Here is a 23,501-nt window from a genome sequence, read left to right on the forward strand (position 1 = left end):
ACGCAAGCGATGTCGGCTGTCAAAGTATTGCATCGATTTTTTTTGTTATGTCGACTCTGACGAGGGGTCCGAAGGCTAGTAACGCTAATCTGAGATGACCCAGCACCAATGAGAGTATATTCTTTATTACACCAACGAACCTAACCTCAAAATGACTGACAATTCTCACGTCATTTTGACAGGTGTATCATGAGCATGAAAAGGACAACAACAAGATCGACAAAGTAGAATATATGATCCGTCTTTTTCGCGCATGTGTGCAGGCTGTCAAAATGACCTGAGAATTGTCAAACATTTTCATGGCTAGCTTTGTTGGTGTAATGAAGAATTACAGGTGGGGAAGAAGAAGAGATGGCTATGCATTATAAGGAAAGAAAAATGTAAACACAAATATATAGTGACGTCACTATTTGACACGCGTTCTTATAGAGGTAATCACGTTCAAATGTATGCGTGCCTTTTTTGTAGATGTAGTTGTGAAACTGCGAGGAAAATATTTGCACTCTTGCCCCGGACGTTAGTTTTATCATTATTTACCCGTTTTACCCAATTCGATTGGGTAATATTTGCATATGCAATCTGAATAGCCTTTCAATCGGCGTGCACTTTTGTGTGAGGAAAAATTTGCGCTAGTGTTCGTGTGTTGAAATGTCACTTATCTCTATAGTGGTTTCTGCTTTTAGTGGTGTTGCGTGTACGTACACGCTGCATTACACGAACCCACCTGAGTTACTGGTTGAAAATAGTAAACAAAGATCAGCTGTTCCCAGCAAAATCAAATGGGCATATTTTCAACCAGTAGATTTGCATTAGTGTTCGTGACACCGAGCTGCGAAACCACTATGGGAGCTCGCTTTGCTTGTAGTAGTGACATGTTTTGCACCAGACACGGATCTCACGCACACGAAGTATCTTCTTCCCCACCTGTAATATTGTCTATCCGGTTGGAATCAAGACCGACATTCAATCAAAAAATTTCTTTTTCTTGGTCCACAAGTGTCGCAACTGTTTCGCATCTAGTGCGCTGTGTTGCTGACAACAACGGGAAGGATGCGCACTACTTTTGATATGATTAAAAAACGTCGCGAGTTGGGTCGCGTCGCGACTTGATTGTGCGAAGTCCGGTTTGGTGGCGGCCCGACAATATACTCTCATAGTGGTAATCACGTTCAAATGTATGCGTGCCTTTTTTGTAGATGTAGTTGTGAAACTGTGAGGAAAACATTTGCACTCTTACCCCGGACGTTAGTTTTATCACTATTTACCCGTTTTACCCAAATCTATTGGGTAATATTTGCATATGCAATCTGAATAGCCTTTGTATTAGCGTGCAATTTTGTGTGAGGAAAAACTCGCGCTAGTGTTCGTGTGTTGAAATGTCACTTATCTCTATTGACCAGGCCCCTGGCATCAATGAAATTTATCGTAGCCAACATCTAACTGCTTCATACTCATATTCGTGCAAATTGTAACGAGCATGTAATCAACAAACGCAGCTTTTGTTTGATGTTGTGAGCCACACACGAAATCACATTCACAATGCGTGTTTGTTGGGTTGCTTTATTCAACTAATCGCATGCTCCTCTTACCGTACATTAATATAAAAGCGAGTTTGAAGTGTTTTGTGATCATAAGCGGTGGAAAAAATGATTCCAAAAACTGATCAACAAACCAAAACAAACGTTAAACAAAAAATTGTTGATGTTTTCGCATTTGACAGTGGGCGCTATTTATTAGCGCCCAGGACATCCTGTCTACCATGATTCCAATGCATTGATATAGGCCGTGTCAGGGGCCTGCTATTGACCCAGCACTGCACAGTGGGAAAAAATGAATAGGAAACTCGACTAAAATTTTATTAACACTGCTTATACCAACAGGGTTTTTGTAACGTAAAGTACCGACAGGCAATAAAACGTGGAACTAATTTTTTTGCACATCCATATCTCAGCAGTTAGTGAACCCAATTTCAATCTGTTAGCGTTAACGGAATCCTACACTATCCTAGAGAGGTGTAGTGAAAGCCGATTGGAATTTCATGCAGCTTCAGGTGAGAACCAGGCGAAAACATTAGTTCCACATTTTTAACTTCTTCCGGTTCCGTTTTGTTCCTGGATTGGTTGTGAGTACCATTTGTAGCGAGTTCTTTCGGAACCTCGACAAGATAGCAACATTCTGTCTTCTGCAAAGTTGTTCAGAACAACAACCATTTCCTGGTGATGGATTTCATACTTCCGAATTTCCCCACCACGTGGCGCTAGTGTACATAGTGACTTCCGGTACGACTTTGGTGGGATATAACACGAGATTGAAGCCAGATAGGAAGATGCGATCTTCGGCAAAGTTGTTCAGGACTACGAGTACTTCCAGGTCATGAAGAGCATAGTTCCGAATTTCACCACCACGTGGCGCTAGTGTACGTGGCTACTTCCGGTATGACTTTGGAGGGATATAGCACGAGATTGAAGCCAGATAGGAAGATGCGATCTTCGACAAAGTTGTTCAGGACTACGAGTACTTCAAGGTCATGAAGAGCATAGTTCAAAATTTCACCACCACGTGGCGCTAGTGTACATAGCTACTTCCGGTATGACTTTGGAGGGATATAGCGCGAGATTGAAGCCAGATAGGAAGATGCGATCTTCGACAAACTTGTTCAGGACAACGAGTACTTCCAGGTCATGAACGGCATAATTCCGAATTTCACCACCACGTGCCACTAGTGTACATAGTTACTTCCGGTACGATTTTGGTGGGATATAGCACGAGATTGAAGCCAGATAGGAAGATGCGATCTTTGACAAAGTTGTTCAGGACAACGAGTATTTCTTGGCCATGAAGAGCATAGTTCCAAATTTTACCACCACGTGGCGCTACTGTACATAGCTAATACCGGTATGACTTTGGTGGGATATAGCAAGAGATTGAAGCCAGATAGGAAGGTGCGATCTTCGGCAAACTTGTTCAGGGGCTGTTAATAAACCACGTAGACCAAAATTTGGTCATCTCAGACCCCCCTCCCCCCTCGTAGACTCTCGCCTATACAAAAATTTAGAAATTTGTATGGAGCGTAGACTTTGGCCAGACCCCTCTCCCTCCAAAAAGTCTACGTGGTTTATGAATGCTCCCTCAGGACTACGAGTACTATTATGTGATGAAAAACATATTTCGGAATTTCACCCCCATGTGGCGCTTGTGCACATAGTGACTTCCGGTACGACTTTAGTGAGATATATCACTAGATTGAAGCCAGATAGGAAGGTACTATCTTCGACAAAGTTGTTCAGCACTACGAGTACTTCCAGGTCATGAACAGCATAGTTTCGAATATCACCACCACGTGCCACTAGTGTACATAGTTACTTCCGATACGACTTTGGTGGGATGTAGCACGAGATTGAAGCCAGATAGAAAGGAACTATCTTCGACAAAGTTGTTCAGGACTACGAGTACTTCCAGGTCATGAAGAGCATAGTTCAGAATTTAACTACCACGTGGCGCTAGTGCTAGTGCGATATATCACAAGATTGAAGCGAGATAGGAAGGTACGATCTTCGACAAAAATGTTCAGGATTACGATTACTTCCAGGCCATGAAGAGCGTAGTTCAAAATTTCGCTGCGAATATATGGAACTGCAGGACAAAAATCGTAACTAACGTACCATACATTTTTTCTAAATAGTGTCTTCGGTGAAGTTGACAAACTTGATAAAAGCTACAATTTGCATAAATGTCCTATACATAATTCATAATCGCTTAAGTGTCTTAGCCGCCAATTTATTCAAATCTTGCTGTTTTTTTTTTCTAGAATTCAATTTAGGCAACTGGTTAAACATATATAGATCATAATAAAAAGGTAATTGCAAGAATGACTTAATCCCCAAACTTTATTCTCACCGAACATTTTCGGTGTTTCTTGAAGGTCGTGCGTTTGGCCATTTCTTGTCTAGTTGCATACTTTAAAACTGGAGAAATCGTTGAAGTTTACCCTCAAATTCTTCGTAGTAATCAGCAGTTTCATAAGGAAACGAGGGAACTATATAAACGGATACATTTTTCGTTTGAAAGGATCAGAAAAGAAAACTTGATAAAAAATATCTTCGATGTTTACTATAAATACATCACTCGGGAAAAGCTCGATTTCAAATTAGCAAATAAAAGCAGCTGGAGTCGAATCCAGTATTCAGCGGACACTGTAAAGAAAAAATGGTGAAAAATTCAGAGAGGTCTTTTGAGGTCATTTTTTGTTTCATCAATTTGAAAATTGGGGTCGTTTTTCCTCTACGCCATATCCCTTTCGTGACGGAGCGCAAAAAATTGACATCTCCATACAAATAGCTCAACTTTGGCTCTCCAGAACTCTAAGAATTCCCAACAAAACAACAATTATTTTACCTCATTTGAAAGAACTACTCTTTATCTTTCGATTTCTAGCTTTGACTACATAGACAAATCGTTAATAAAAATTATGCGACAGACAAAACTTTTTCATGTTTTACGGTTTTTGTCCACTTTTTGTTTACCTTGTGGTGGCAAATCACACAGGCAACGTAAACAAAAGTTTACTTTCACATAAACAAGTATAAGTAGTGGCTGAATTATTGAAACAGTTTACATAACGTTAAACAAAGTCTTAACAGATGATAAAAATATGCAAAACTGCTACCGCTCAACAGCACAATTGTGCTGGTTCGTCACGAAAGGGATATAGTACTAACATTATGACATTTGATTTTCACAATATCAAAACATGTTGCCGCGCTAAACGAAAAAATAAATTTTTCTGATGTGTTGTAGACCTTCCATTTTGATTCTCACTGAAAACTGAAACGTTTAATAATGCTGAGCTAGGCCAAAGATGAATCTGTTTTATAAAATATTATTTTTCTATGGACAACGAAAACACTGTTTGGTAATCTAGGTTTTTTTGGTATAATAAACACGATCTTCAAGCATATAATGGTCGAGCAACATACTTCAAGCATGTATGAACAGCATGGCATACTAGATTGAACATAATTTTGAAGTCGATTTTTTCACTTTTGTCTATGGGGCGAAGCACTGTGCCACGTGGCGCTAGTGTACATAGCTACTTCCGGTACGATCTTGGTGGGATATAGCACGAGATTGAAGCCAGATAGGAAGGTGCGATCTTCGGCAAAGTTGTTAAGGACTACGAGTACTTCCAGGTCATGAAGAGCATAATTCAGAATTTCACCACCACGTGGCGCTAGTGTACATAGCTACTTCCGGTATGACTTTGGAGGGATATAGCGCGAGATTGAAGCCAGATAGGAAGATGCGATCTTCGACAATGTTTTTCAGAACAACGAGTACTTCCAGGTCATGAAGAGCATAATTCCGAATTTTACCATCACGTGCCACTAGTGTACATAGTGACTTCTGGTACGACTTTGGTGGGATATAGCACGAGATTGAAGCCAAATAGGAAGGAACTATCTTCGACAAAGTTGTTCAGGACTACGAGTACTTCCAGGTCATGAATAGCATAGTTCAGAATTTCACCACCACGTGGCGCTAGTGTACATAGTGACTTCCGGTACGACTTTAGTGAGATAAATCACAAGATTGAAGCCAGATAGGAAATCTCCCAACCTTTTTGCTCCTAGCATTTAAAGAGCAGTTGAAAAGCATTCTGTATGCTCCCAAGTGAAACCACTTCAAGCAGTTGAAATGCTAATTAACAGCCGAAAGCTTTTGAGCAGCACAGCTTATGCTAACTCAAGGCAGCTGTGCATTTGAACTGCTTATGTAGGGCAGCAAGCAGTTTAAATGCATAATACGGGCTGATACACGGCTTATTCAAATGCTTAGTGGTTACCTGGGTACTAACCTCGGTTTTCCAGAGCATGTTCTTGCATTGAATGGTGGTATCCTAGTTCTTAGCTACATGAAGATGTCCGGACAAGGACGAAAACATACCACAATAACCCACAACCACGCCACGCTGATGGCTTCGAAGAATTAGAGGCAAATAATCGGTATGTTTATAAATAGGATTCCCCTCTTCTGCTTCCGTCTGTGGCATCGGGACTGAGAAGGGTGACGACCTTCGTTCGTTTTTGTCCTCACTGGCTAGAGTCCTCATTATGAGAATTCAATCAATGCTTCTGGCAGGACTTTTGGTGTTTGTGGACGGACCTGACCTGAGCACCCCCATCGAGGGCAGTTTGGATTTGGCGGGCAGTGCATTCGGTCGGTATTCGTAGGCTTTACGAGCGCGCTGAAAAATGTTGTGCTTCCGGTCGAACGGAGATTGAACAAGGATTTAACGTCGAAGTGGGATAAGATGGTAATGAAGATAGTGTATAGTGAATACGAATAGGAATGTGTAATTGACGAGTGATGATAAGATGTGGACTTTACACTTTTTCGATTTTATTGCAAAGCTACCTTGGGAAAGGTTTAAAAGTGTGAGTTTCATTCTCAAACACAAAACTATCTTCATGTCTACCGTATAATGCATTAGCATTTCACTGTGGAAATGCATTAGAAATTAAATGACTAAGAACGTGATTCATAAGAAATATTAAGCAAAGTTAAATATCAGAATAATGTTACCGTTTTTACAAACAGGAAATAGACTAACGGGCAAAATTTTCGTTCTTTGAAAACATACGATAAGTTGCAAATGTTCAGTTACTCCTATTGAGGCCATTTTTGTCTATAAAAATAGAACATATAAATTACTGAAGGTTAAAAAAGTTACAACAAGTGAAAGAAGTACAACCCACGGTTGATAAATGGATTTCTCACATACTTAGGAACAAGCATAGCGTGACAAATCTACGCTGCTTTGCGTTTGAGCGGTTGACTGCTTACACTTTTGATTAGCGTTCCATTGTAAATTAATGTTTCCTTGAACGAGAAGGCAGTTGTTTTTTTTGCGTTCTTCTATGATATGCTCTCTCTACAAGCGTTAATCTGTGCGAAAATTCTCCCACTAATGAACTTCGTACGTTATTTCAAACTATAAGGCACGTCGACATATTTACGTTGTTTCCCCAAATTCTTAAAGAAATGATCAGTTATGGATAACTGAGATAACTACACTTTGTTTTAGCTTCAACTTAACAGCAGTGGTTCGCAAACTTTTTGGAGCCACAGTGCCCTTAACAATTCAGGCCAAACATGTCTAAAGGTCCAATCTGCAGAAGAGAGGCTCTCTTTGGTTTCCCTCTCTTTCGTTAATATCTCAGCTGTTTCTTTGTATTATGATTGTCTCCTTGCATTGAGCGATAGTCAAAACAATCGTCTTTTGATTTGTACTGCAAAAATAGTTGAAAAGTGTGCCATTACATTGCAATAATTGAAAGAGAAATTGAACAAAGAGAGCCTCTCAAATGCAGATAGGACCTATTGAAATGTTTGGCATGAATTCATGCCAAACATTTCAATAGGTCCTATCTGCATTTGAGAGGCTCTCTTTGTTCAATTTCTCTTTCAATTATTGCAATGTAATGGCACACTTTTCAACTATTTTTGCAGTACAAATCAAAAGACGATTGTTTTGACTATCGCTCAATGCAAGGAGACAATCATAATACAAAGAAACAGCTGAGATATTAACGAAAGAGAGGGAAACCAAAGAGAGCCTCTCTTCTGCAGATTGGACCTTTAGACATGTTTGGCCTGAATTTTCCGCAAAGTTATGGTGTTAACCCTTAACCACCCGGGACGATTCTTTCTGACTTCAAATGGCTCGTACTCCGAAACTAGGGCACCAAATTGCATTCGGTTTGAAGTATCTTTAGGGGAAGAGTGTATCCCCCTATGACCCTCCCCCCTTTCTACGGGGTGAATCTAAGTGTGGCATGATCCATGGTATCACCATATCATCATAATTTCGACTGGAAAACAGCGTGTTATTGTCGTTGCTAGTGACAGATTATTCTATACGTGTAATTTCGGTGCCCGCGGAGCAGGTTCTGGGGAGCTTGGAATCTCCGATAGAAGTGGCCCTTTTTCGATTTTAAAAGAACTCCATCTTAATGAATTTCTGGAGAGATTAATGAGGAATTTCTGAAGATGTTCATGGATGAATCCATGGAGGAATTCCTGAAGAAATTCCAGAAAAAAATCCTGCAGAAATTCCTGGAGAAATGCCTAGAGAAATTCCAAGAGAAATTCCAAGAGAAATTCCTAGAGACTTTTTAAAGGAATTTCTGGAGTAATCCGTAGACGATATCTTGGAGAAATTTTGACAGAAATTCGTATAGGATTTTCTGGAGAATTATCTGGAGGAATTCCTGGAAGTATTTTTAGAGGATTTCCTGAAGGATTTTTAGGAGGATTTTTTGGAGGAATTCCTTGAACAATTTCTGGAGGTATTCTTTGAGGAATTTCTGGAGAAATATTTGAGGTTTCCTTGAGGAACTCCTTGAGGAATCTCTGAAGGAATTCCTCGAAGAATTTCTGTAGGATTTTGAGGAATTTCTGGAAAAAACCATGGATGAATCAACGGAGGAATTCCTGAAGAAATTCCTGGAGATATTTCTAAAGGAATTTATGAAGAAATCCCTGTTGGAATTCCTCGAAGAATTCCTGGAAGAGATCCAGGAGGAATTCCTCTAGGATTTTTGGAGGAATCCGTGGAGGAATTCCTGGAGGAATCCCTAGAGGATATTTTGGAGGCATTCAGGCAGAAATTCCTAGAGGATTTTCCTGTGGAATCCTTGAAGGAGTTCCTGGAGCGATTCCTGGAGGAATTCCTGGAGGTATTTCTGGAAGAATTCCTGAAGCAACATTTGGAGGAATTCCTAGAGGAAATTCTGATTCTTTGATGAATTTCTGGAGAAATGTCTGGGGGAACTTCTCGATGAATTTTGAAGGAATTCCTGGAGGAAAATCTGGAGGATGGTTTGAGTAATTTCTGGAGACATACATTGGTGAATCCTAGGAGGAATTCCTCAAGAAGTTCCTGGAAAATTTCCAGGAAAAAATCTATTGCGGAAACCTGTAGGAATTTCTCGAGGATTTCCTGAAGGAATTTCTGAATAAGTTTCGCGAGAAAAGTCTTTAGGATTTTATGGAGAAATCCCTAGAGGAAATCTGGGAGAAATTCTGGCAGATATTCCTAGAAGATTTTCTGGAGAAATACCTGGAAATCCCTGGAGAAATTCCTGGAGGAATCCCTGTAGGATTTCCGGGAGGAATTAGGAAAAAACTACGGGAGAAACTAAGGGAGGGATTTATTGAGGAATTTCTGGATAAATACTTGAGGCTTCCTGGAGGAACTCTTGGAGGCATGTCTGGAGAATGTTATGTAATTTTCACAAGTTGTAAACCGGAGATGTGTATTTTGGCTAAGTAAATTCAAATTCCGGGAGCTTTTCGGCTGTTTCTCCCATATTCTAGAATTGGATTCATTTAATCTATTCAGTTATGTTCGTATGTTCGAGATGTTGGGGCCAATTTGACTCAGACATGGTACGCTGAACGCACCAGCTTGGTGCGCTTATTCAAACATCCATGGAGGGTTAAACAGTGAGGTCAACATGATTGACGCCATGGCGCTTTCATCAACTTCATTCACTACCTAGTGATGTTCAAACTACGCCCAGTGCTCGTAGTAATCAACGATAACCGGTACCGATGACAGTCAGCTATGTTCGACATAATAGCTGTAGTATGATGCAAACAAAAGCGGAAGCAACAGACTCGTCTTATTAAGGAGAACAAAAAATAACGCCTGAAAGAAGCGAAGTGTGAAGCAATGGAGCTGCTGTGCCAATCTAAAAAACATAGAAGTTGTACCAGAAGCTCAGAGCATCCAGCAATTGGTTTGTGGATAGACAAGAGTATGTACACTCAAACGGCACGCAGAACGTAGACACGGGAGGAATGCACGTTAGCGTAAAAGAGGATGAGAATGAGCCAACTCTTACGTTGCTGGAAGTTGGGGATGTCATCCACAAGCTCAAGAACGGTAATACAGCTGGCAATGAGTGTGGCACGGTAAAGGCTGGGTATGCTGCGCAATTCAGATTCCATTGTGATTCACTAGCCTCTGGCCCAGTAACTCCTCCTATCTCTACCTCCGCCTGGTACCGGCTGGAAACTACGAGCACCCTTAGGGAAGATGGGGTAACCAACCGCGGTGGGAACTTTGGTTGTAGGCTGACAGGGAAGGGGGGGGGTTGCTTCGGCAAACCTGAGCGTCTGTTCTTCAGGAGGAGCGGCTCACAACAGCGTCTGATCCCCATGTTAGGGGCGGCTGATCTACGTCCGAGTGCCAGGGAAGGACTCTAAGCTCAACTGTGCACTATGGTCCTCCAGAAAGTAGGGAGTTGGTGTCAGGCCCTACGAGCGAGCCGTAAAAAACAATTGTAGCGGAAAATCAGCAACAGAATAGTACGAACCGAGACCAACGGCAACGACCCCAGCGAACAAAAAGGACTTGCGATTGGAAACTCGGTACGTGGAACTGCCGATCTCTCAACTTCATTGGGAGCACCCGCATACTCGCCGATCTACTGAAGGACCGCGGGTTCGGCATCGTAGCGCTGCAGGAGGTGTGTTGGACAGGATCCATGGTGCGAACGTTTAGAGGTAATCATACCATCTACCAGAGCTGCGGCAACACACACGAGCTGGGAACAGCTTTCATCGTGATGGGTGATATGAAGAGGCGCGTGATCGGTTGGTGGCCGATCGACAAAAGAATGTGCAGGCTGTGGATCAAGGACCGATTCTTCAACTTCAGTATAATAAACGTGCACAGCCCACACTCTGGAAGTACTGATGATGACAAGGACGCATTTTACGCGCAGCTCGAACGCGAGTACGATCGCTGCCCAAGCCACGACGTCAAGATCATCATAGTAGATTTGAACGCTCAGGTAGGCCAGGAGGAGGAATTCAGACCGACGATTGGTAAGTTCAACGCCCACCAGCAGACGAACGAAAGCGGCCTACGACTCATTGATTTCGCCATCTCCAAAAATATGGCCATACGTAGCACCTTTTTCCAACACAGCCTCCCTTATCGTTACACCTGGAGATCACCACAGCAGACGGAATCTCAAATCGACCACGTTCTGATTGACGGATGGCACTTCTCCGACATTATCGACGTCAGGACCTATCGACTCCGACCACTATCTGGTGATGGTCAAACTGCACCCAAAACTCTCCGTCATCAACCATGTACGGTACCGGCGACCATCACGGTACAACATAGAGCGACTGAAACAACCGGATGTCGCCTCAGCATACGCGCATAATCTCGAGGCCGCGTTGCCAGACGAGGGCGTGCTCGATGTGGCCCCTCTAGAGGACTGCTGGAGTACAGTGAAAGCAGCCATCAACGACGCAGCCGAGAGCACCATCGGATACGTGGAACGGAATCGACGAAACGTTTGGTTTGACGAAGAGTGCAGAATGGTTTTGGAGGAGAAGAACGCAGCGAGGGCGGTAATGCTGCAGCAAGAGACCCGACAGAACGTGGAACGTTACAAACAGAAGCGGAAACAGCAAACCCGCCTCTTTCGGGAGAAAAAGTGCCGCCTGGAAGAAGCGGAGTGTGAAGACATGGAACTGCTGTGACGTTCCCAAGAAACACGGAAGTTCTATCAGAAGCTCAACGCATCCCGCAATGTCTTCGTGCAGCGAGCCGAAATATACAAGGATAAAGACGGAGGCCTCTTGACGGACGGACGTGAGGTGATCGAAAGGTGGACCCAGTACTTCGATCAGCACCTGATCGGCGTGGAGAACGTAGGCACGGGAGCCCACGGCAACGGAGGAAACGACGACGCCAGTGCAGCGGAGGACGGAAATGAACCAACTCCCACGCTGAGGGAAGTTAAGGATGCCATTCATCAGCTCAAAACCAACAAAGCAGCTGGTAAGGATGGTATCGCAGCTGAACTCATCAAGATGGGCCCAGAAAAGTTGGCCACATGTTTGCATCGGCTGATAGTCAGGATCTGGGAAACCGAACAGCTACCGGAGGAGTGGAAGGAAGGGGTAATCTGCCCCATTCACAAGAAAGGCGACCATTTGGAATGTGAGAACTTCAGGGCGATCACTATTTTGAATGCTGCCTACAAAGTGCTATCCCAGATCATCTTCCGTCGTCTGTCACCTAAAACGAATGAGTTCGTGGGAAGTTATCAGGCTGGCTTCATCGACGGCCGGTCGACAACGGACCAGATCTTTACCGTACGGCAAATCCTCTAGAAATGCCGTGAATACCAGGTCCCAACGCATCACCTGTTCATCGATTTCAAAGCGGCATACGACAGTATCGACCGCGCAGAGCTATGGAGAATCATGGACGAAAACGGCTTTCCTGGGAAGCTGACTAGACTGATTAAAGCAACGATGGACGGTGTGCAAAACTGCGTAAGAGTTTCGGGTGAACTATCCAGTTCATTCGAATCTCGCCGGGGACTGCGACAAGGTGATGGACTCTCATGCCTACTCTTCAACATCGCTCTGGAAGGTGTGATGCGACGAGCCGGGCTCAACAGCCGGGGAACGATTTTCACAAAATCCGGTCAATTTGTGTGCTTTGCGGACGACATGGACATTATTGCCAGAACATTTGGAACGGTGGCAGAGCTGTACACCGGACTGAAACGCGAAGCAGCAAAGGTCGGACTGGTGGTGAATGCCTCAAAAACAAAGTACATGCTGGTAGGCGGAACCGGAAACGACCGGATCCGTCTGGGTAGTAATGTTACGATAGACGGGGATACTTTCGAGGTGGTCGAGGAATTCATCTTTCTCGGATCCTTACTGACGGCTAACAACAATGCTAGTCGTGAAATACAAATGCGTATCATCAGTGGAAGTCGTGCCTACTATGGGCTCCAGAAGGAGCTGCGGTCTAAAAAGATTCACCCACGCACCAAATGCACCATGTACAAAACGCTAATAAGACCGATGGTCCTCTACGGACACGAGACATGGACCATGCTCGAGGAGAACCAGCAAGCACTCGGAGTTTCCGAGCGACGAGTGCTAAGGACGATCTTCGGCGGTGTGCAGGAGAATGGTGTGTGGCGGAGAAGGATGAAACACGAGCTCACTGCACTCTACGGCGAACACAGCATCCAGAAGGTGACCAAAGCCGGCTGGGTGTGTTGCAAAAATGCCGGATAAAAACCCTGCAAAATTGGAGTTCACTGTTGATCAAGAAAGCGTAGATCTCAGAGAGTGCGATGGGCGAACCAGTGATGGGTGGAGCGTGACTTGGCGAGCATTTAGCGTGAGTGAGAATGGAGAGCGGCAGCCACGAACCGAGTATTGTGGCGTACTATTGTTTTTGAGTTAACGAACAGTCTTTCACTACACTTTGATGGATAAGAATAAAAGGGATCCACAAGTACAAGTAAACAATTTCGGACTTCCCAGCACTGGAACATTGAAGAATGTTTCATATATTTTAATTCACTTGATTTGTGATATGCGCTGCCGTTAGTTTGAGAAACACTCTGATTAGCCATTTCATCCGTAAGAATGGTAAGAATACGCTTTCTCCGCGCCAAGAAACCGCCGGCAAAACTCATTGCTATAGCTTACTGGTTGATTATGGTTACCGCTCGTCGCACTATTAGCATGTGTTTCTTTATGGGTGGTTGGGTGGTACCGATGCCTCCCTCATGGATCGCCGCGCCGGGTAGGTGGGTGGCTTGGTCGAGTTTTTGTTCCAATCAGTCCTCCCTTCTTAGGGGCACTCGATGCGCGAGGGAGGAGGATTGCCATTTGCGTGCCTTCGCGACGACGACAACGACAACGACGATGCTCCATCATAGCCCACCGCGCGTTGTTTTGCTGTTGATAGTGACTCAGAACAGGAAGAACGTTCCGTGCGCGAGGTTCGGGTTATTTTTTTTATATTCTTCAATTTGGCTTGGGCAATTGACCCAGGCCCCGAGACTGCCACGCGTCGTCGTCGTTGATTCGGTGAGTTGTTTAGCACTTAGGGACAGTAGTGTGAAAATTGCACAACGACTCGTAGTATCGCGTGTGTACTAGCGTGGAGTCTTGTAAGTTCAAAAACGGGGTGAAGAAAATTTACATTTTCTTCTGTTCAGGCGGTTCAGTGAACCGGCGGTCAGCTGGTCTCTGGATAGGGTTAAAGTGCTGCTGACCTGCATCGAGGAATAGGAAGTGTTTAGTATGTGATGGGCAGTGCTCCTGGAATGTTCGGTTCGTAATCAGTGAAAATGGTGCAATCGTATGAAATAAAAAGCAGTGATTCACGTAAAGGTTCAGGATTTGTAGACAGTTTCAAAGCATTGTTCCGCAGGAACAGACAACCCGAATCCTTAAAAGTGCCTTCCAAACGCAGTGGGAAAGCTCCCATAGCAGATCCTGAGCCGAGTGAACCGTCTTCTTTGGTGAGCAATGCCTCCGGTAGTGAAGAAAACAACAATATTGGGGGAATCAGAAGCAGTGCAAACGCACCTGAATCGTCAACAACCACCACAGTGTCAGTACCGGTGGATGCGAATCGTTATGAAATTAGGAAACCACCGCCAGCGGTGAAAAGAAAATCGTCCTACTCGACATCAACAACCAAATCCAGCAAAAGTGGCGGCAAACCGGTACAACGGCGGAAGTCATTTGGCCGTCGAATCAATAACTTGTGGAGCAATTTCGGGCTGCTTCGGAGCTCGGAGAAGATTGTCGAGTTCGCCAACGGATATGGTAAGTACCATTACCATTTCCATTACATTACAGCCTTGTTCCATTTCGGCTCGAGTAAATTACCGTGCGGTTTGTGTGCTGAGCTGAGCCAATGTGCCATGCTGCCTGGTTTGACCGAACCACAAAGGAGACGCATTGCCTTTTTTGTTTGCATCACTGCCAGCCAGCCAAGACGAGCGGACAATGAGTTGCCTGTGTATAGTTTATGTTTTAGTTGTGAATAAGTCATGCACCTGTGCTAACGTTTTGTATCGATTGATTTTGTTGGCGGAAGGTTGGACAAGGATTGTAGTTCAATATTTTTGTTGGTCGATACAGGTGTAAATGAAGCACCATGCCTTAGGGAGAAAAAAAAAACAAACTCTAAATGAACAAAATACTGCTTGACAGAGTTATAATTATCATTACGTCAATTTCAGCATTTAATATATGTACAATATTGGAAGACAGGCTTTGGAATCCATTTATGTAGAATGATACTGCTGTTTTGTGAGAATTGCGCTACATGCTTTATCGAAGTAATACGCGGGGTTTTAAAATGTGTGAGTTTTCATCGTTCGTTAAGAAACAATTCTAGGGCAACAAAGTCCAAAATGCCAAGATGGGGTAAAATACCCCAACTCATAAAATCATTCCTGAGTGTGATTTGATCATTGTTATAGGTGAATGGTGTCAAGATATGTTTGCATATAACATTCGTCTAGAAGCTAGGCTGCCAAATCCACGGAAAATCTTTCGATTTCTCAATGAAAACTGACAACTTCCGGTTTTTGGTGCTTGCCATTGAAGTTTTCTGGTGATTTTATTACCAGCCATGTGTTTCTTAAAAGATTATGACACACATGGAGACGCATGGTCCTACACACATGGAGACACATGACACACATGGAGACGCATGGTTGTTGATGTCTACGCTATCCATGTTAAGGGTCATTCAAACATGACAACCATCGTTTAGCTGGGAGGGGGGTGACACTCCATGTATTGTTTTGAATGTTTTCATGAAGTGTCATCTTACCCCATGGCAGATGGCTTTTTTTTACTATTTCCGTTTTCCGAAACCAACTTTTAAAACGGCTGAAAATGTATTAGTTTCGTGAATATTCATACTGAACTATCAAGCAAATACTATCTAGTTGCTGTTGCCACTTTGAAAGCCTAACAGCCGAGGCTATGTATCATTGAAAACGATGAAAGATTGAAAAATCACATCTTATCCCACTTCCCCCTACTTCGAAAACCTGTGGTCAATACTGATATTCTAATTGCATATGCTCAAAATCTGGATCTACTCAACAAACAACTGAGTGGGAGGCTCAGGTGGGCTGCAAAACGGTGAGTCGATAAGGAGAGCGTCCAACATAGCTCTGGTCCTCACAAGTTCCTACCTCATGCTTCCACGGGCCAAACGATGACAAAGACCGCCAGCTAAGAGTTGTGTGCTTAGCTGGTAGTGCAGCCTGAGCACTGTTGTCCTTCTGACTTCAGCTAGATTGAGGAGGTACGATCCGAGCGTCTGTTCACCAAGGAGGTGCGGCTCAAACAGCGTCTGTTCTAGCATCCAGCGGCTGAGTAAGGCATGGTTGGGACGTTAAACAGAACTGGCACGATGGCCCTCCGGCGAGACAGGAGTGTTGGCGTAGGCCCAATAAGCCACCCGTAAAAATCCCCATTGCGAATAACATAGGAGAAAATACGACTCGATACAATCGGCAAAGACCCACGCGACGAAATAAGGACTACGATTAGAAACTTGGAACATGGAATTGCAAGTCACTAGGTTTCGCAGGATGTGACAGGATAATCTCCGACGAACTATATCCCCGCAACTTTAACATGGTGTCGTTGCAGGAACTTTGTTGGACTGGACAGAAAGTGTGGAAAAGCGGGCATCGAGCGGCTACCTTCTACCAAAGCTGTGACACCACCAATGAACTGGGAACAGGATTTATAGTGTTGGGCAAGATGCGAGAACGTGTGATCGGGTGGCAGCCGATCAACGCAAGGATGTGCATGTTGAGAGTTAAGGGCCGTTTCTTCAACTACAGCATCATTAACGTCCACTGCCCACACGAAGGGAGACCCGATGACGAGAAAGAAGCGTTCTACGCGCAGTTAGAACAAACATACGATGGTTGCTCGCCGCGTGACGTGAAAATCGTTGTCGGCGACATGAACGCGCAGGTAGGAAGGAAGGAAATGTACAGACCGGTAATCGGGCGAAACAGCCTGCACGCCGTATCAAATGATAACGGCCAGCGATGCGTAAACTTTGCAGCCTCCCGTGGTATGGTAGTCCGAAGCACCTTCTTCCCCCGCAAAGATATCCACAAAGCCACCTGGAGATCACCCGACCATCAAACAGAAAACCAAATCGACCACGTTCTAATCGACGATAAATTCTTCTCGGATATAACCAACGTCCGCACATACCGCAGTGCGAATATAGATTCGGATCACTACTTAGTAGCTGTATGCATGCGCTCAAAACTTTCGACAGTTATCACCACGCGTCGAAGTCGAACGCCGCGACTCAACATCGAGCAGCTGCGTAACGTAGAAATGGCTCAAGACTACGCGCAGCAGTTAGCAGTGACCCTACCAACGGAAGAGCAGCTTGGCGCAGCTACACTTGAAGATGGCTGGAGGAACATCCGATCCGCCATAGGTAGTACCTCGGCTACAGCACTAGGCTTCGCGACTCCGAATCACAGAAACGACTGGTACGACGGCGAATGTGAACAGTTGAAAAGTGAGAAGAATGCAGCATGGGCGAGAATGCTGCAACACCGTACGAGAGAGAACGAGGCACGTTACAAACAGGCGCGGAACAGCCAGAACTCAGTCTTCCGGATGAAGAAGCGCCAGCAGGAAGAACGAGATCGCGAAGCGATGGAAGAGCTGTACCGCGCTAAGGACACACGAAAGTTCTACGAGAAGCTTAACCGCTCGCGCACAGGCTTTGTGCCACAAGCCGACATGTGCCGAGATAATCACCGAAGTACCGAAGGTGGCATGGTAACAGATCTAGGAGTATGTGCACAGGACGAAAGACTTCCGGCCCCTGACCTCCAAGAGATTGAGGAGGAGGTTGGCCGGTTGAAAAACAACAAAGCCGCTGGAGCAGATCAACTACCAAGCGAGCTTCTAAAATACGGTGGAGAAGCACTGGTGAGAGCACTACACTGGGTCATTACTAAGATTTGGGAGGAGAAAATATTACCGGAGGAGTGGATGGAAGGTATCGTGTGTCCCATCTGCAAAAAGGGTGACAAGTTGGATTGCGGGAACTACCGCGCGATCACACTACTGAGCGCTGCCTACAAGATACTCTCCCAAATTTTATGCCGCCGTCTATCACCGATTGCAAGAGAGTTCGTGGGGCAATATTAGGCTGGATTTATGGGTGAACGCGCTACAACGGACCAGATGTTCGCCATCCGCCAGGTGTTGCAGAAATGCCGCGAATACAACGTGCCCACACATCACTTGTTCATCGATTTCAAATCGGCGTATGATACAATCGATCGAGAACAGCTATGGCAGATTATGCACGAATACGGATTCCCGGATAAACTGATACGATTGATCAAGGCGACGATGGATCGAGTGATGTGCGTAGTTCGAGTATCAGGGACACTCTCGAGTCCCTTCGAATCTCGCAGAGGGTTACGGCAAGGTGATGGTCTTTCGTGCTTGCTGTTCAACATTGCTTTGGAGGGTGTAATAAGAAGAGCGGGGATAAACACGAGTGGGACGATTTTCACGAGGACCGTTCAGCTGCTTGGTTTCGCCGATGATATTTGTGGTAATCGCGTGTGATAAGCTTGAGCGTGCGTCAAAGACTAAGCGCTATACTGCCACGTTGCAGAGTGCATGTGCGCGATCGTACCACTACTCAGGTGCGCATGGATACGAGTGCAGTGAAGAATGTTATTTCTGCATAAGCACATGAATGAGTGAGGCACTCGTCACCACATCCCCCTTTCTTTAATCTACATTCGCTTATGCATATAGTTGTTTGATATTTGCCTGAAATACTTCCACCGCCTAATCCTATAAGCTCTGTGAACTCATTTCTATATATATCAATATTTAACCGTCACTATTCAGCAGTTCAATCCAATAATTGAATATCATCTCTAGAAAACTCGAACATGCAAAACCCTCAACAGTTCTTACACTTTTATGAATTCAGATATCGAGCATCAGAATCCCTATATTACCGCCATTTCTTCTTACTACTTCATTGTGAAACAAAAGACAAATCAATTGTGCATACTTATTTCGTGTCTCAAAGCTTTAACTAATTGTTCAATCACCTCAGCTACCTCGCTTCAACAGTCAAAGGGAAAAACACCACTATTCAGATGTTTAGCAATAATTCTTCATGATTTGTCAAAGTTGTGAATCATATTTTCTACAACCAATTCAACTTTTTTTCTTTTTTTTTACGCTTTTCCGTCGATAACTCAAAGGCATTATAAAAACATATTCATAAGTCATACATAACGGGATGCATATAGTGTGTGCCAGTCGCCGTTACATAACAGTATGTTATCTAGTGTCGTGCTTGTGATTACTCTCTTTACATACCTATTTACAAACAATTCGTCAACAATTTTCCAGGATCAAAATGAAATGTTTCCTCACTCACATCCTGCACTTTTGAAACAAGTTTGCGGGTTCGGCAATATCGTGCACAGCCGTATGCTCAGATAAATCTCTAAGTGGTATCTCAGCAAAAAGTATAGCAGAACGACTTCCGAATGTCAGCCAAGAACTGCCGAATTTGCTGAGATCCCGACAAAATCGTTGTTTGCTGATTGCTCGGCTATGTGGATCTCGACAAAACTTTGAAAGAAGTGCTGATGTACCGGTAATCTGTCTTGGGTGTGTACGTAAACATGAACAGTATATTGTAACCAGCGGTTACAATTATTACTTGCTGGCTCCACCGCAATTTCATATTCCCTCTATCCCTAAAAATAACACGCCCTTTAAATAAATACACATCCGACTAACACTAAATGGGTCAGTGGCTGCACACAGTGACTTGATGTGTGTAGTGATCGCTGCTCCACTCACAACACTCTATCGGTATGGGTGGGTGCTTTTGAGCAATGTAAGCTACTCTCCGTGACAGGATAACATAAAAATCCCGCCCGGATTTGCACTACTGTCCCATAGGTGGAACCAAAATCAATTATGGCTATGTTTAGAGCATAACTGTCAAAAATCGTTCCCGAATGTACGACGGGAACGATTGATGAACAACTTCGGCTCCATCCATGATTTGCAATTTTTATAAAAAGGATAAAATCGCAGAGGAAACTCTCTTTTTTTTTGCCTGGAAATCCTGAAAGTGATAAGTGCGCGAAATTCGTTAATCTAGTTTTTTTCAAAAGGTGGTAATTGTAAGGAAACAATCGTTAATTGTTAAAATTGTTAGTACGCGTGCATTGATAAAAATTAGTACGATTTCATGCAAGAGTTAGAAGAAAAGTGAGAAGCTACAACGATTATATTAAGAAGAACAAAAGAAAGAGGTCCACGAAGCGGGCCTTTTTCTGTTTATTCGCTTTTTTCCGGCAGACAACGTTCCGGAGGACCGAGCAAGACACGGTGTGATCGGAAGAGGCTCGATACGCCGCGCATCCAGGTTGAAACAGCCACGTGACCCTTGCTGTTGGAGCGAATCCCGTCTCCCGTCCGGCCATTGCCAAGCCCGGCCAAGAATTGGTAGCCACCGCCGCCATCTTCCAAGCCACTAGCCACCGTAGTCCACCGCCTCGCCTTCGCCACGTCGCCGATACACCACGCTTTCGTTTCCGTGTCTGGGATACGGTACGACATCGTCATCCGACACGGGTGGTGATTCCCCGCCATTTTGGAAACCCACCATCAACCCTTCAAGTGCGTCGCGGGATCCAATCCGCCAGCCCCCGGCCAGTCCCGTTGACCATTACGGCCGTCGGTATCCCCATTCCGATTGCTGGTCCGGTAGACCGTAGGAGCCGTCGACGCCTACAACCGCCTGCCACCGAAACCACCACCAAGCCCGCCAGGAATATCCGCCCAAATCACGCAAGTACCCCTGTGACATGACGTCAATAAATTGTAAGAATTATTACCGTAATTAGCCTCAGTAGCTATTCTTTTCAAGGAACATAGCCCTGGTAATTAATAGTTCCACTTCTTGTTGTATTTCCGCGTTGTCGGGTTCATAGAGGAACCAGTTTGCTTCCACTTTTGGATTTCCCGTGCAATTTCCTTTTATGATTTGAATTTTCTCGGTGTACAACATTGTGTACAACATTAATTGCCGTTAATTTTGATCCAGGTAAAGCCCAGTGGGTAGAAGTGTAATTCGAGCAGTTGCTTGCTCTTCGTGAGTGCCCTTCCTCTGTGTGGGTGTTGAGGGAACAAGTCAATAAGCGACCTTGAGCATATTAACCCTGAGCTGGCAAGTAACAATATTGATAACTTTTTCAGCAAATTCAATTGCGGTTCCTTCCGTACGATCTCAGTGAATTCAATCACAGCTCAAAAAACGCTATTTAGAAGATACTCAATCAAACAATTCCATTTACAACATGTATTAAAGTATTTGGAAACCTGAGCTGATTCTCATTAATCCACCAGTGGGAAAACCATCATAGCTATGCTGTAATGGTTATCGTAACGATAATGATAACACATGAAGTTTAGGAAACATGCATTTTCACTAGGCGGAAATATCACCCAGGTGTATTTTTCACCACAGTTTGATGATGAAGCTATTGGAATAGTAATAGTTATATAGTGGTATTTCTCAGGTTCAAGTATCAAATTGGTAGAATGGTATTGATACAAAATAATAATAATGGTTCATTGATACAAAATAATAATGAAGATAAGCGTGCTTGATGTTGTCATACTTTATAACAACCAAGTCTCATTTTTGTCATTCTTGAGATTCCCTTTGATGATGTCTTCCATATTATTTCCCTTCGGTGGTGGTGAAAGAAGATCCTCCATTTAAAATGATTCACTGATACTCTTTCCTGTTCTTCTCGAGGCCACGTCTCTTCAAAGATAAAGCTTGTTTCCTAGCCTAGTTCTACATGAGCACACTCCCGCTGCTATTAACTGTGATGCCGTTTTGACAATGACCATTATGCATTTGTATATGTATTTATGTTGTGCCATGCGCCAGGCACTCTATGTCCAAAAAATCGTTCTTGCAATAAGTTACCAACCATGAATCGAACCGTCATTGCTGAATTTAAAACGTCCTGCTGAATAACCGCGCGTTCACCAGCACGGCCATATGAGCCCTTATACATATACACTTGCACCGATTTTGTTTATCCCATAATAACATTGACAAGAAGCCTTATTTAATAAATTACCTTACATGAGCCAGGGCAAACGATTTTTTTTCTAGGAATCCTACAATGGCGTCAAAGATGTTTGTTTCAGAAATTCCGGCGTATTTATCCTAGACCGACTGCAAGTAGATACCACCATCCTACAACACCGAAGCTGCTTTTTTCTTCAAACTGATAATATCTTCAGCTCTTTCTAAGGAACTGCCAAATATGTGCTTAGTTTAATTCACGCAATGAAATAATTTCAATAACAGGGTTTGTTTTGATCAATTGAATTAAAAGTGATTCCATGCAATAAAATGGATGAAATAATCAGTGAATTGAATCGTATGTTTTCGTATATAATAACAGTGAAATCTTAAAGACCAGAATAATCTCCTTGACGCTATGGTATCAGTGATCACATTTGCCTTCGTGTTTCCAACTGAACCTAATCATGAACCTTTCACACACTCTCAAAAACATTTTTCGCCTTTTTCAATGAATTTAATCATTATCCTCTCAGTATCATCTTTTTGTGTACTCAGTGAATTTAATCACAGTTCTTTTGTCATGTCTTTGCTCTGTACTCAGTGAATTTAATCACAGTTTCCTCAGTATCAGTTCCTTCTATTTTCAGTGTTCGTGTTTTCAATTAAATCCAGTCAAGAACCGTCTACACATTCTCTTAGAAACTGTACTCCGACATTCTCAGTGAATTTAATCACAATTCGATCAGCATCGTTTTTACATCAGTGAATTTAATCACGGCTCTTCCAGCATTATAACTTCGCAAGCAGTGAATTCAATCACAATCTCCTCAGTATCAGCAGCAGCGTCATGGTCACGATTTTTTTCCGCAGTCAAGTTCGCAGATTGTGAACAATCATCGGTACCCAATTACGTAATTTATGTTTAGCCCTTTACTGTCGGATCGGTGTAAGACGCTAAATATAATTTACACAAAATGCAGTTTACATGGAAAAAATACACGGTAATGAATATTATTGGGTACAGGACTGGACACACAAAATTTAATGGTTTTCTTTGATACATCGAGGTCTAGAAATTAATCTATGGTATCAGTGCTATCCACTTTCAGTGAAGTCAATCATCTCTCGGTGATATTACTATGAGTGAATTTAATCACAGCGTTCTGAGTGCTCTCCAAGTAAATTCAATGACAATACTTTTTGTATTCTCAGTTATATAATCACAACTCCACAAATTAACTCTCTATAAGTTTTCTTGTCAAACCTCCATTACTCTCAAGACAACCAATGACAGTCGATCATACTTTTACCGTTCCTCTGCACACAATCTTTTACGAAAGCCACGAATGTCAGTTTTTTTTATCAAACCACTTGTTTATTGATTTCAACATAGTGAGTGCAATTAACTACCATGTAAAGGTATTGACGACATTTATTTACGACAACCAAAGAATATAATCCACAAGAATGATCA

General features: G+C 43.5%; 1 protein-coding gene across 2 annotated transcripts in view; it reads left to right on the forward strand.

Moving 5' to 3' along the window:
- Window positions 1-13,014: 13,014 nt before the first annotated feature.
- Window positions 13,015-23,501, forward strand: part of LOC115258720 (uncharacterized) — an 88,712-nt gene continuing 78,225 nt past the window's right edge. The window contains exons 1-2 of one of the 2 annotated variants that reach the window (XM_062850610.1): window positions 13,015-13,935; window positions 14,067-14,682. In XM_062850610.1, the coding sequence (XP_062706594.1) occupies window positions 14,199-14,682 (484 nt within the window). In that variant the 5' untranslated portion in view covers window positions 13,015-13,935; window positions 14,067-14,198. Of the gene's footprint in view, window positions 14,683-23,501 lie in introns of both variants that reach the window. The other variant, XM_029859073.2, reaches the window with a different exon arrangement.

The sequence above is a fragment of the Aedes albopictus genome, chromosome 2, assembly GCF_035046485.1.
Source record: "Aedes albopictus strain Foshan chromosome 2, AalbF5, whole genome shotgun sequence".
Lineage (NCBI taxonomy): Eukaryota > Metazoa > Arthropoda > Insecta > Diptera > Culicidae > Aedes > Aedes albopictus.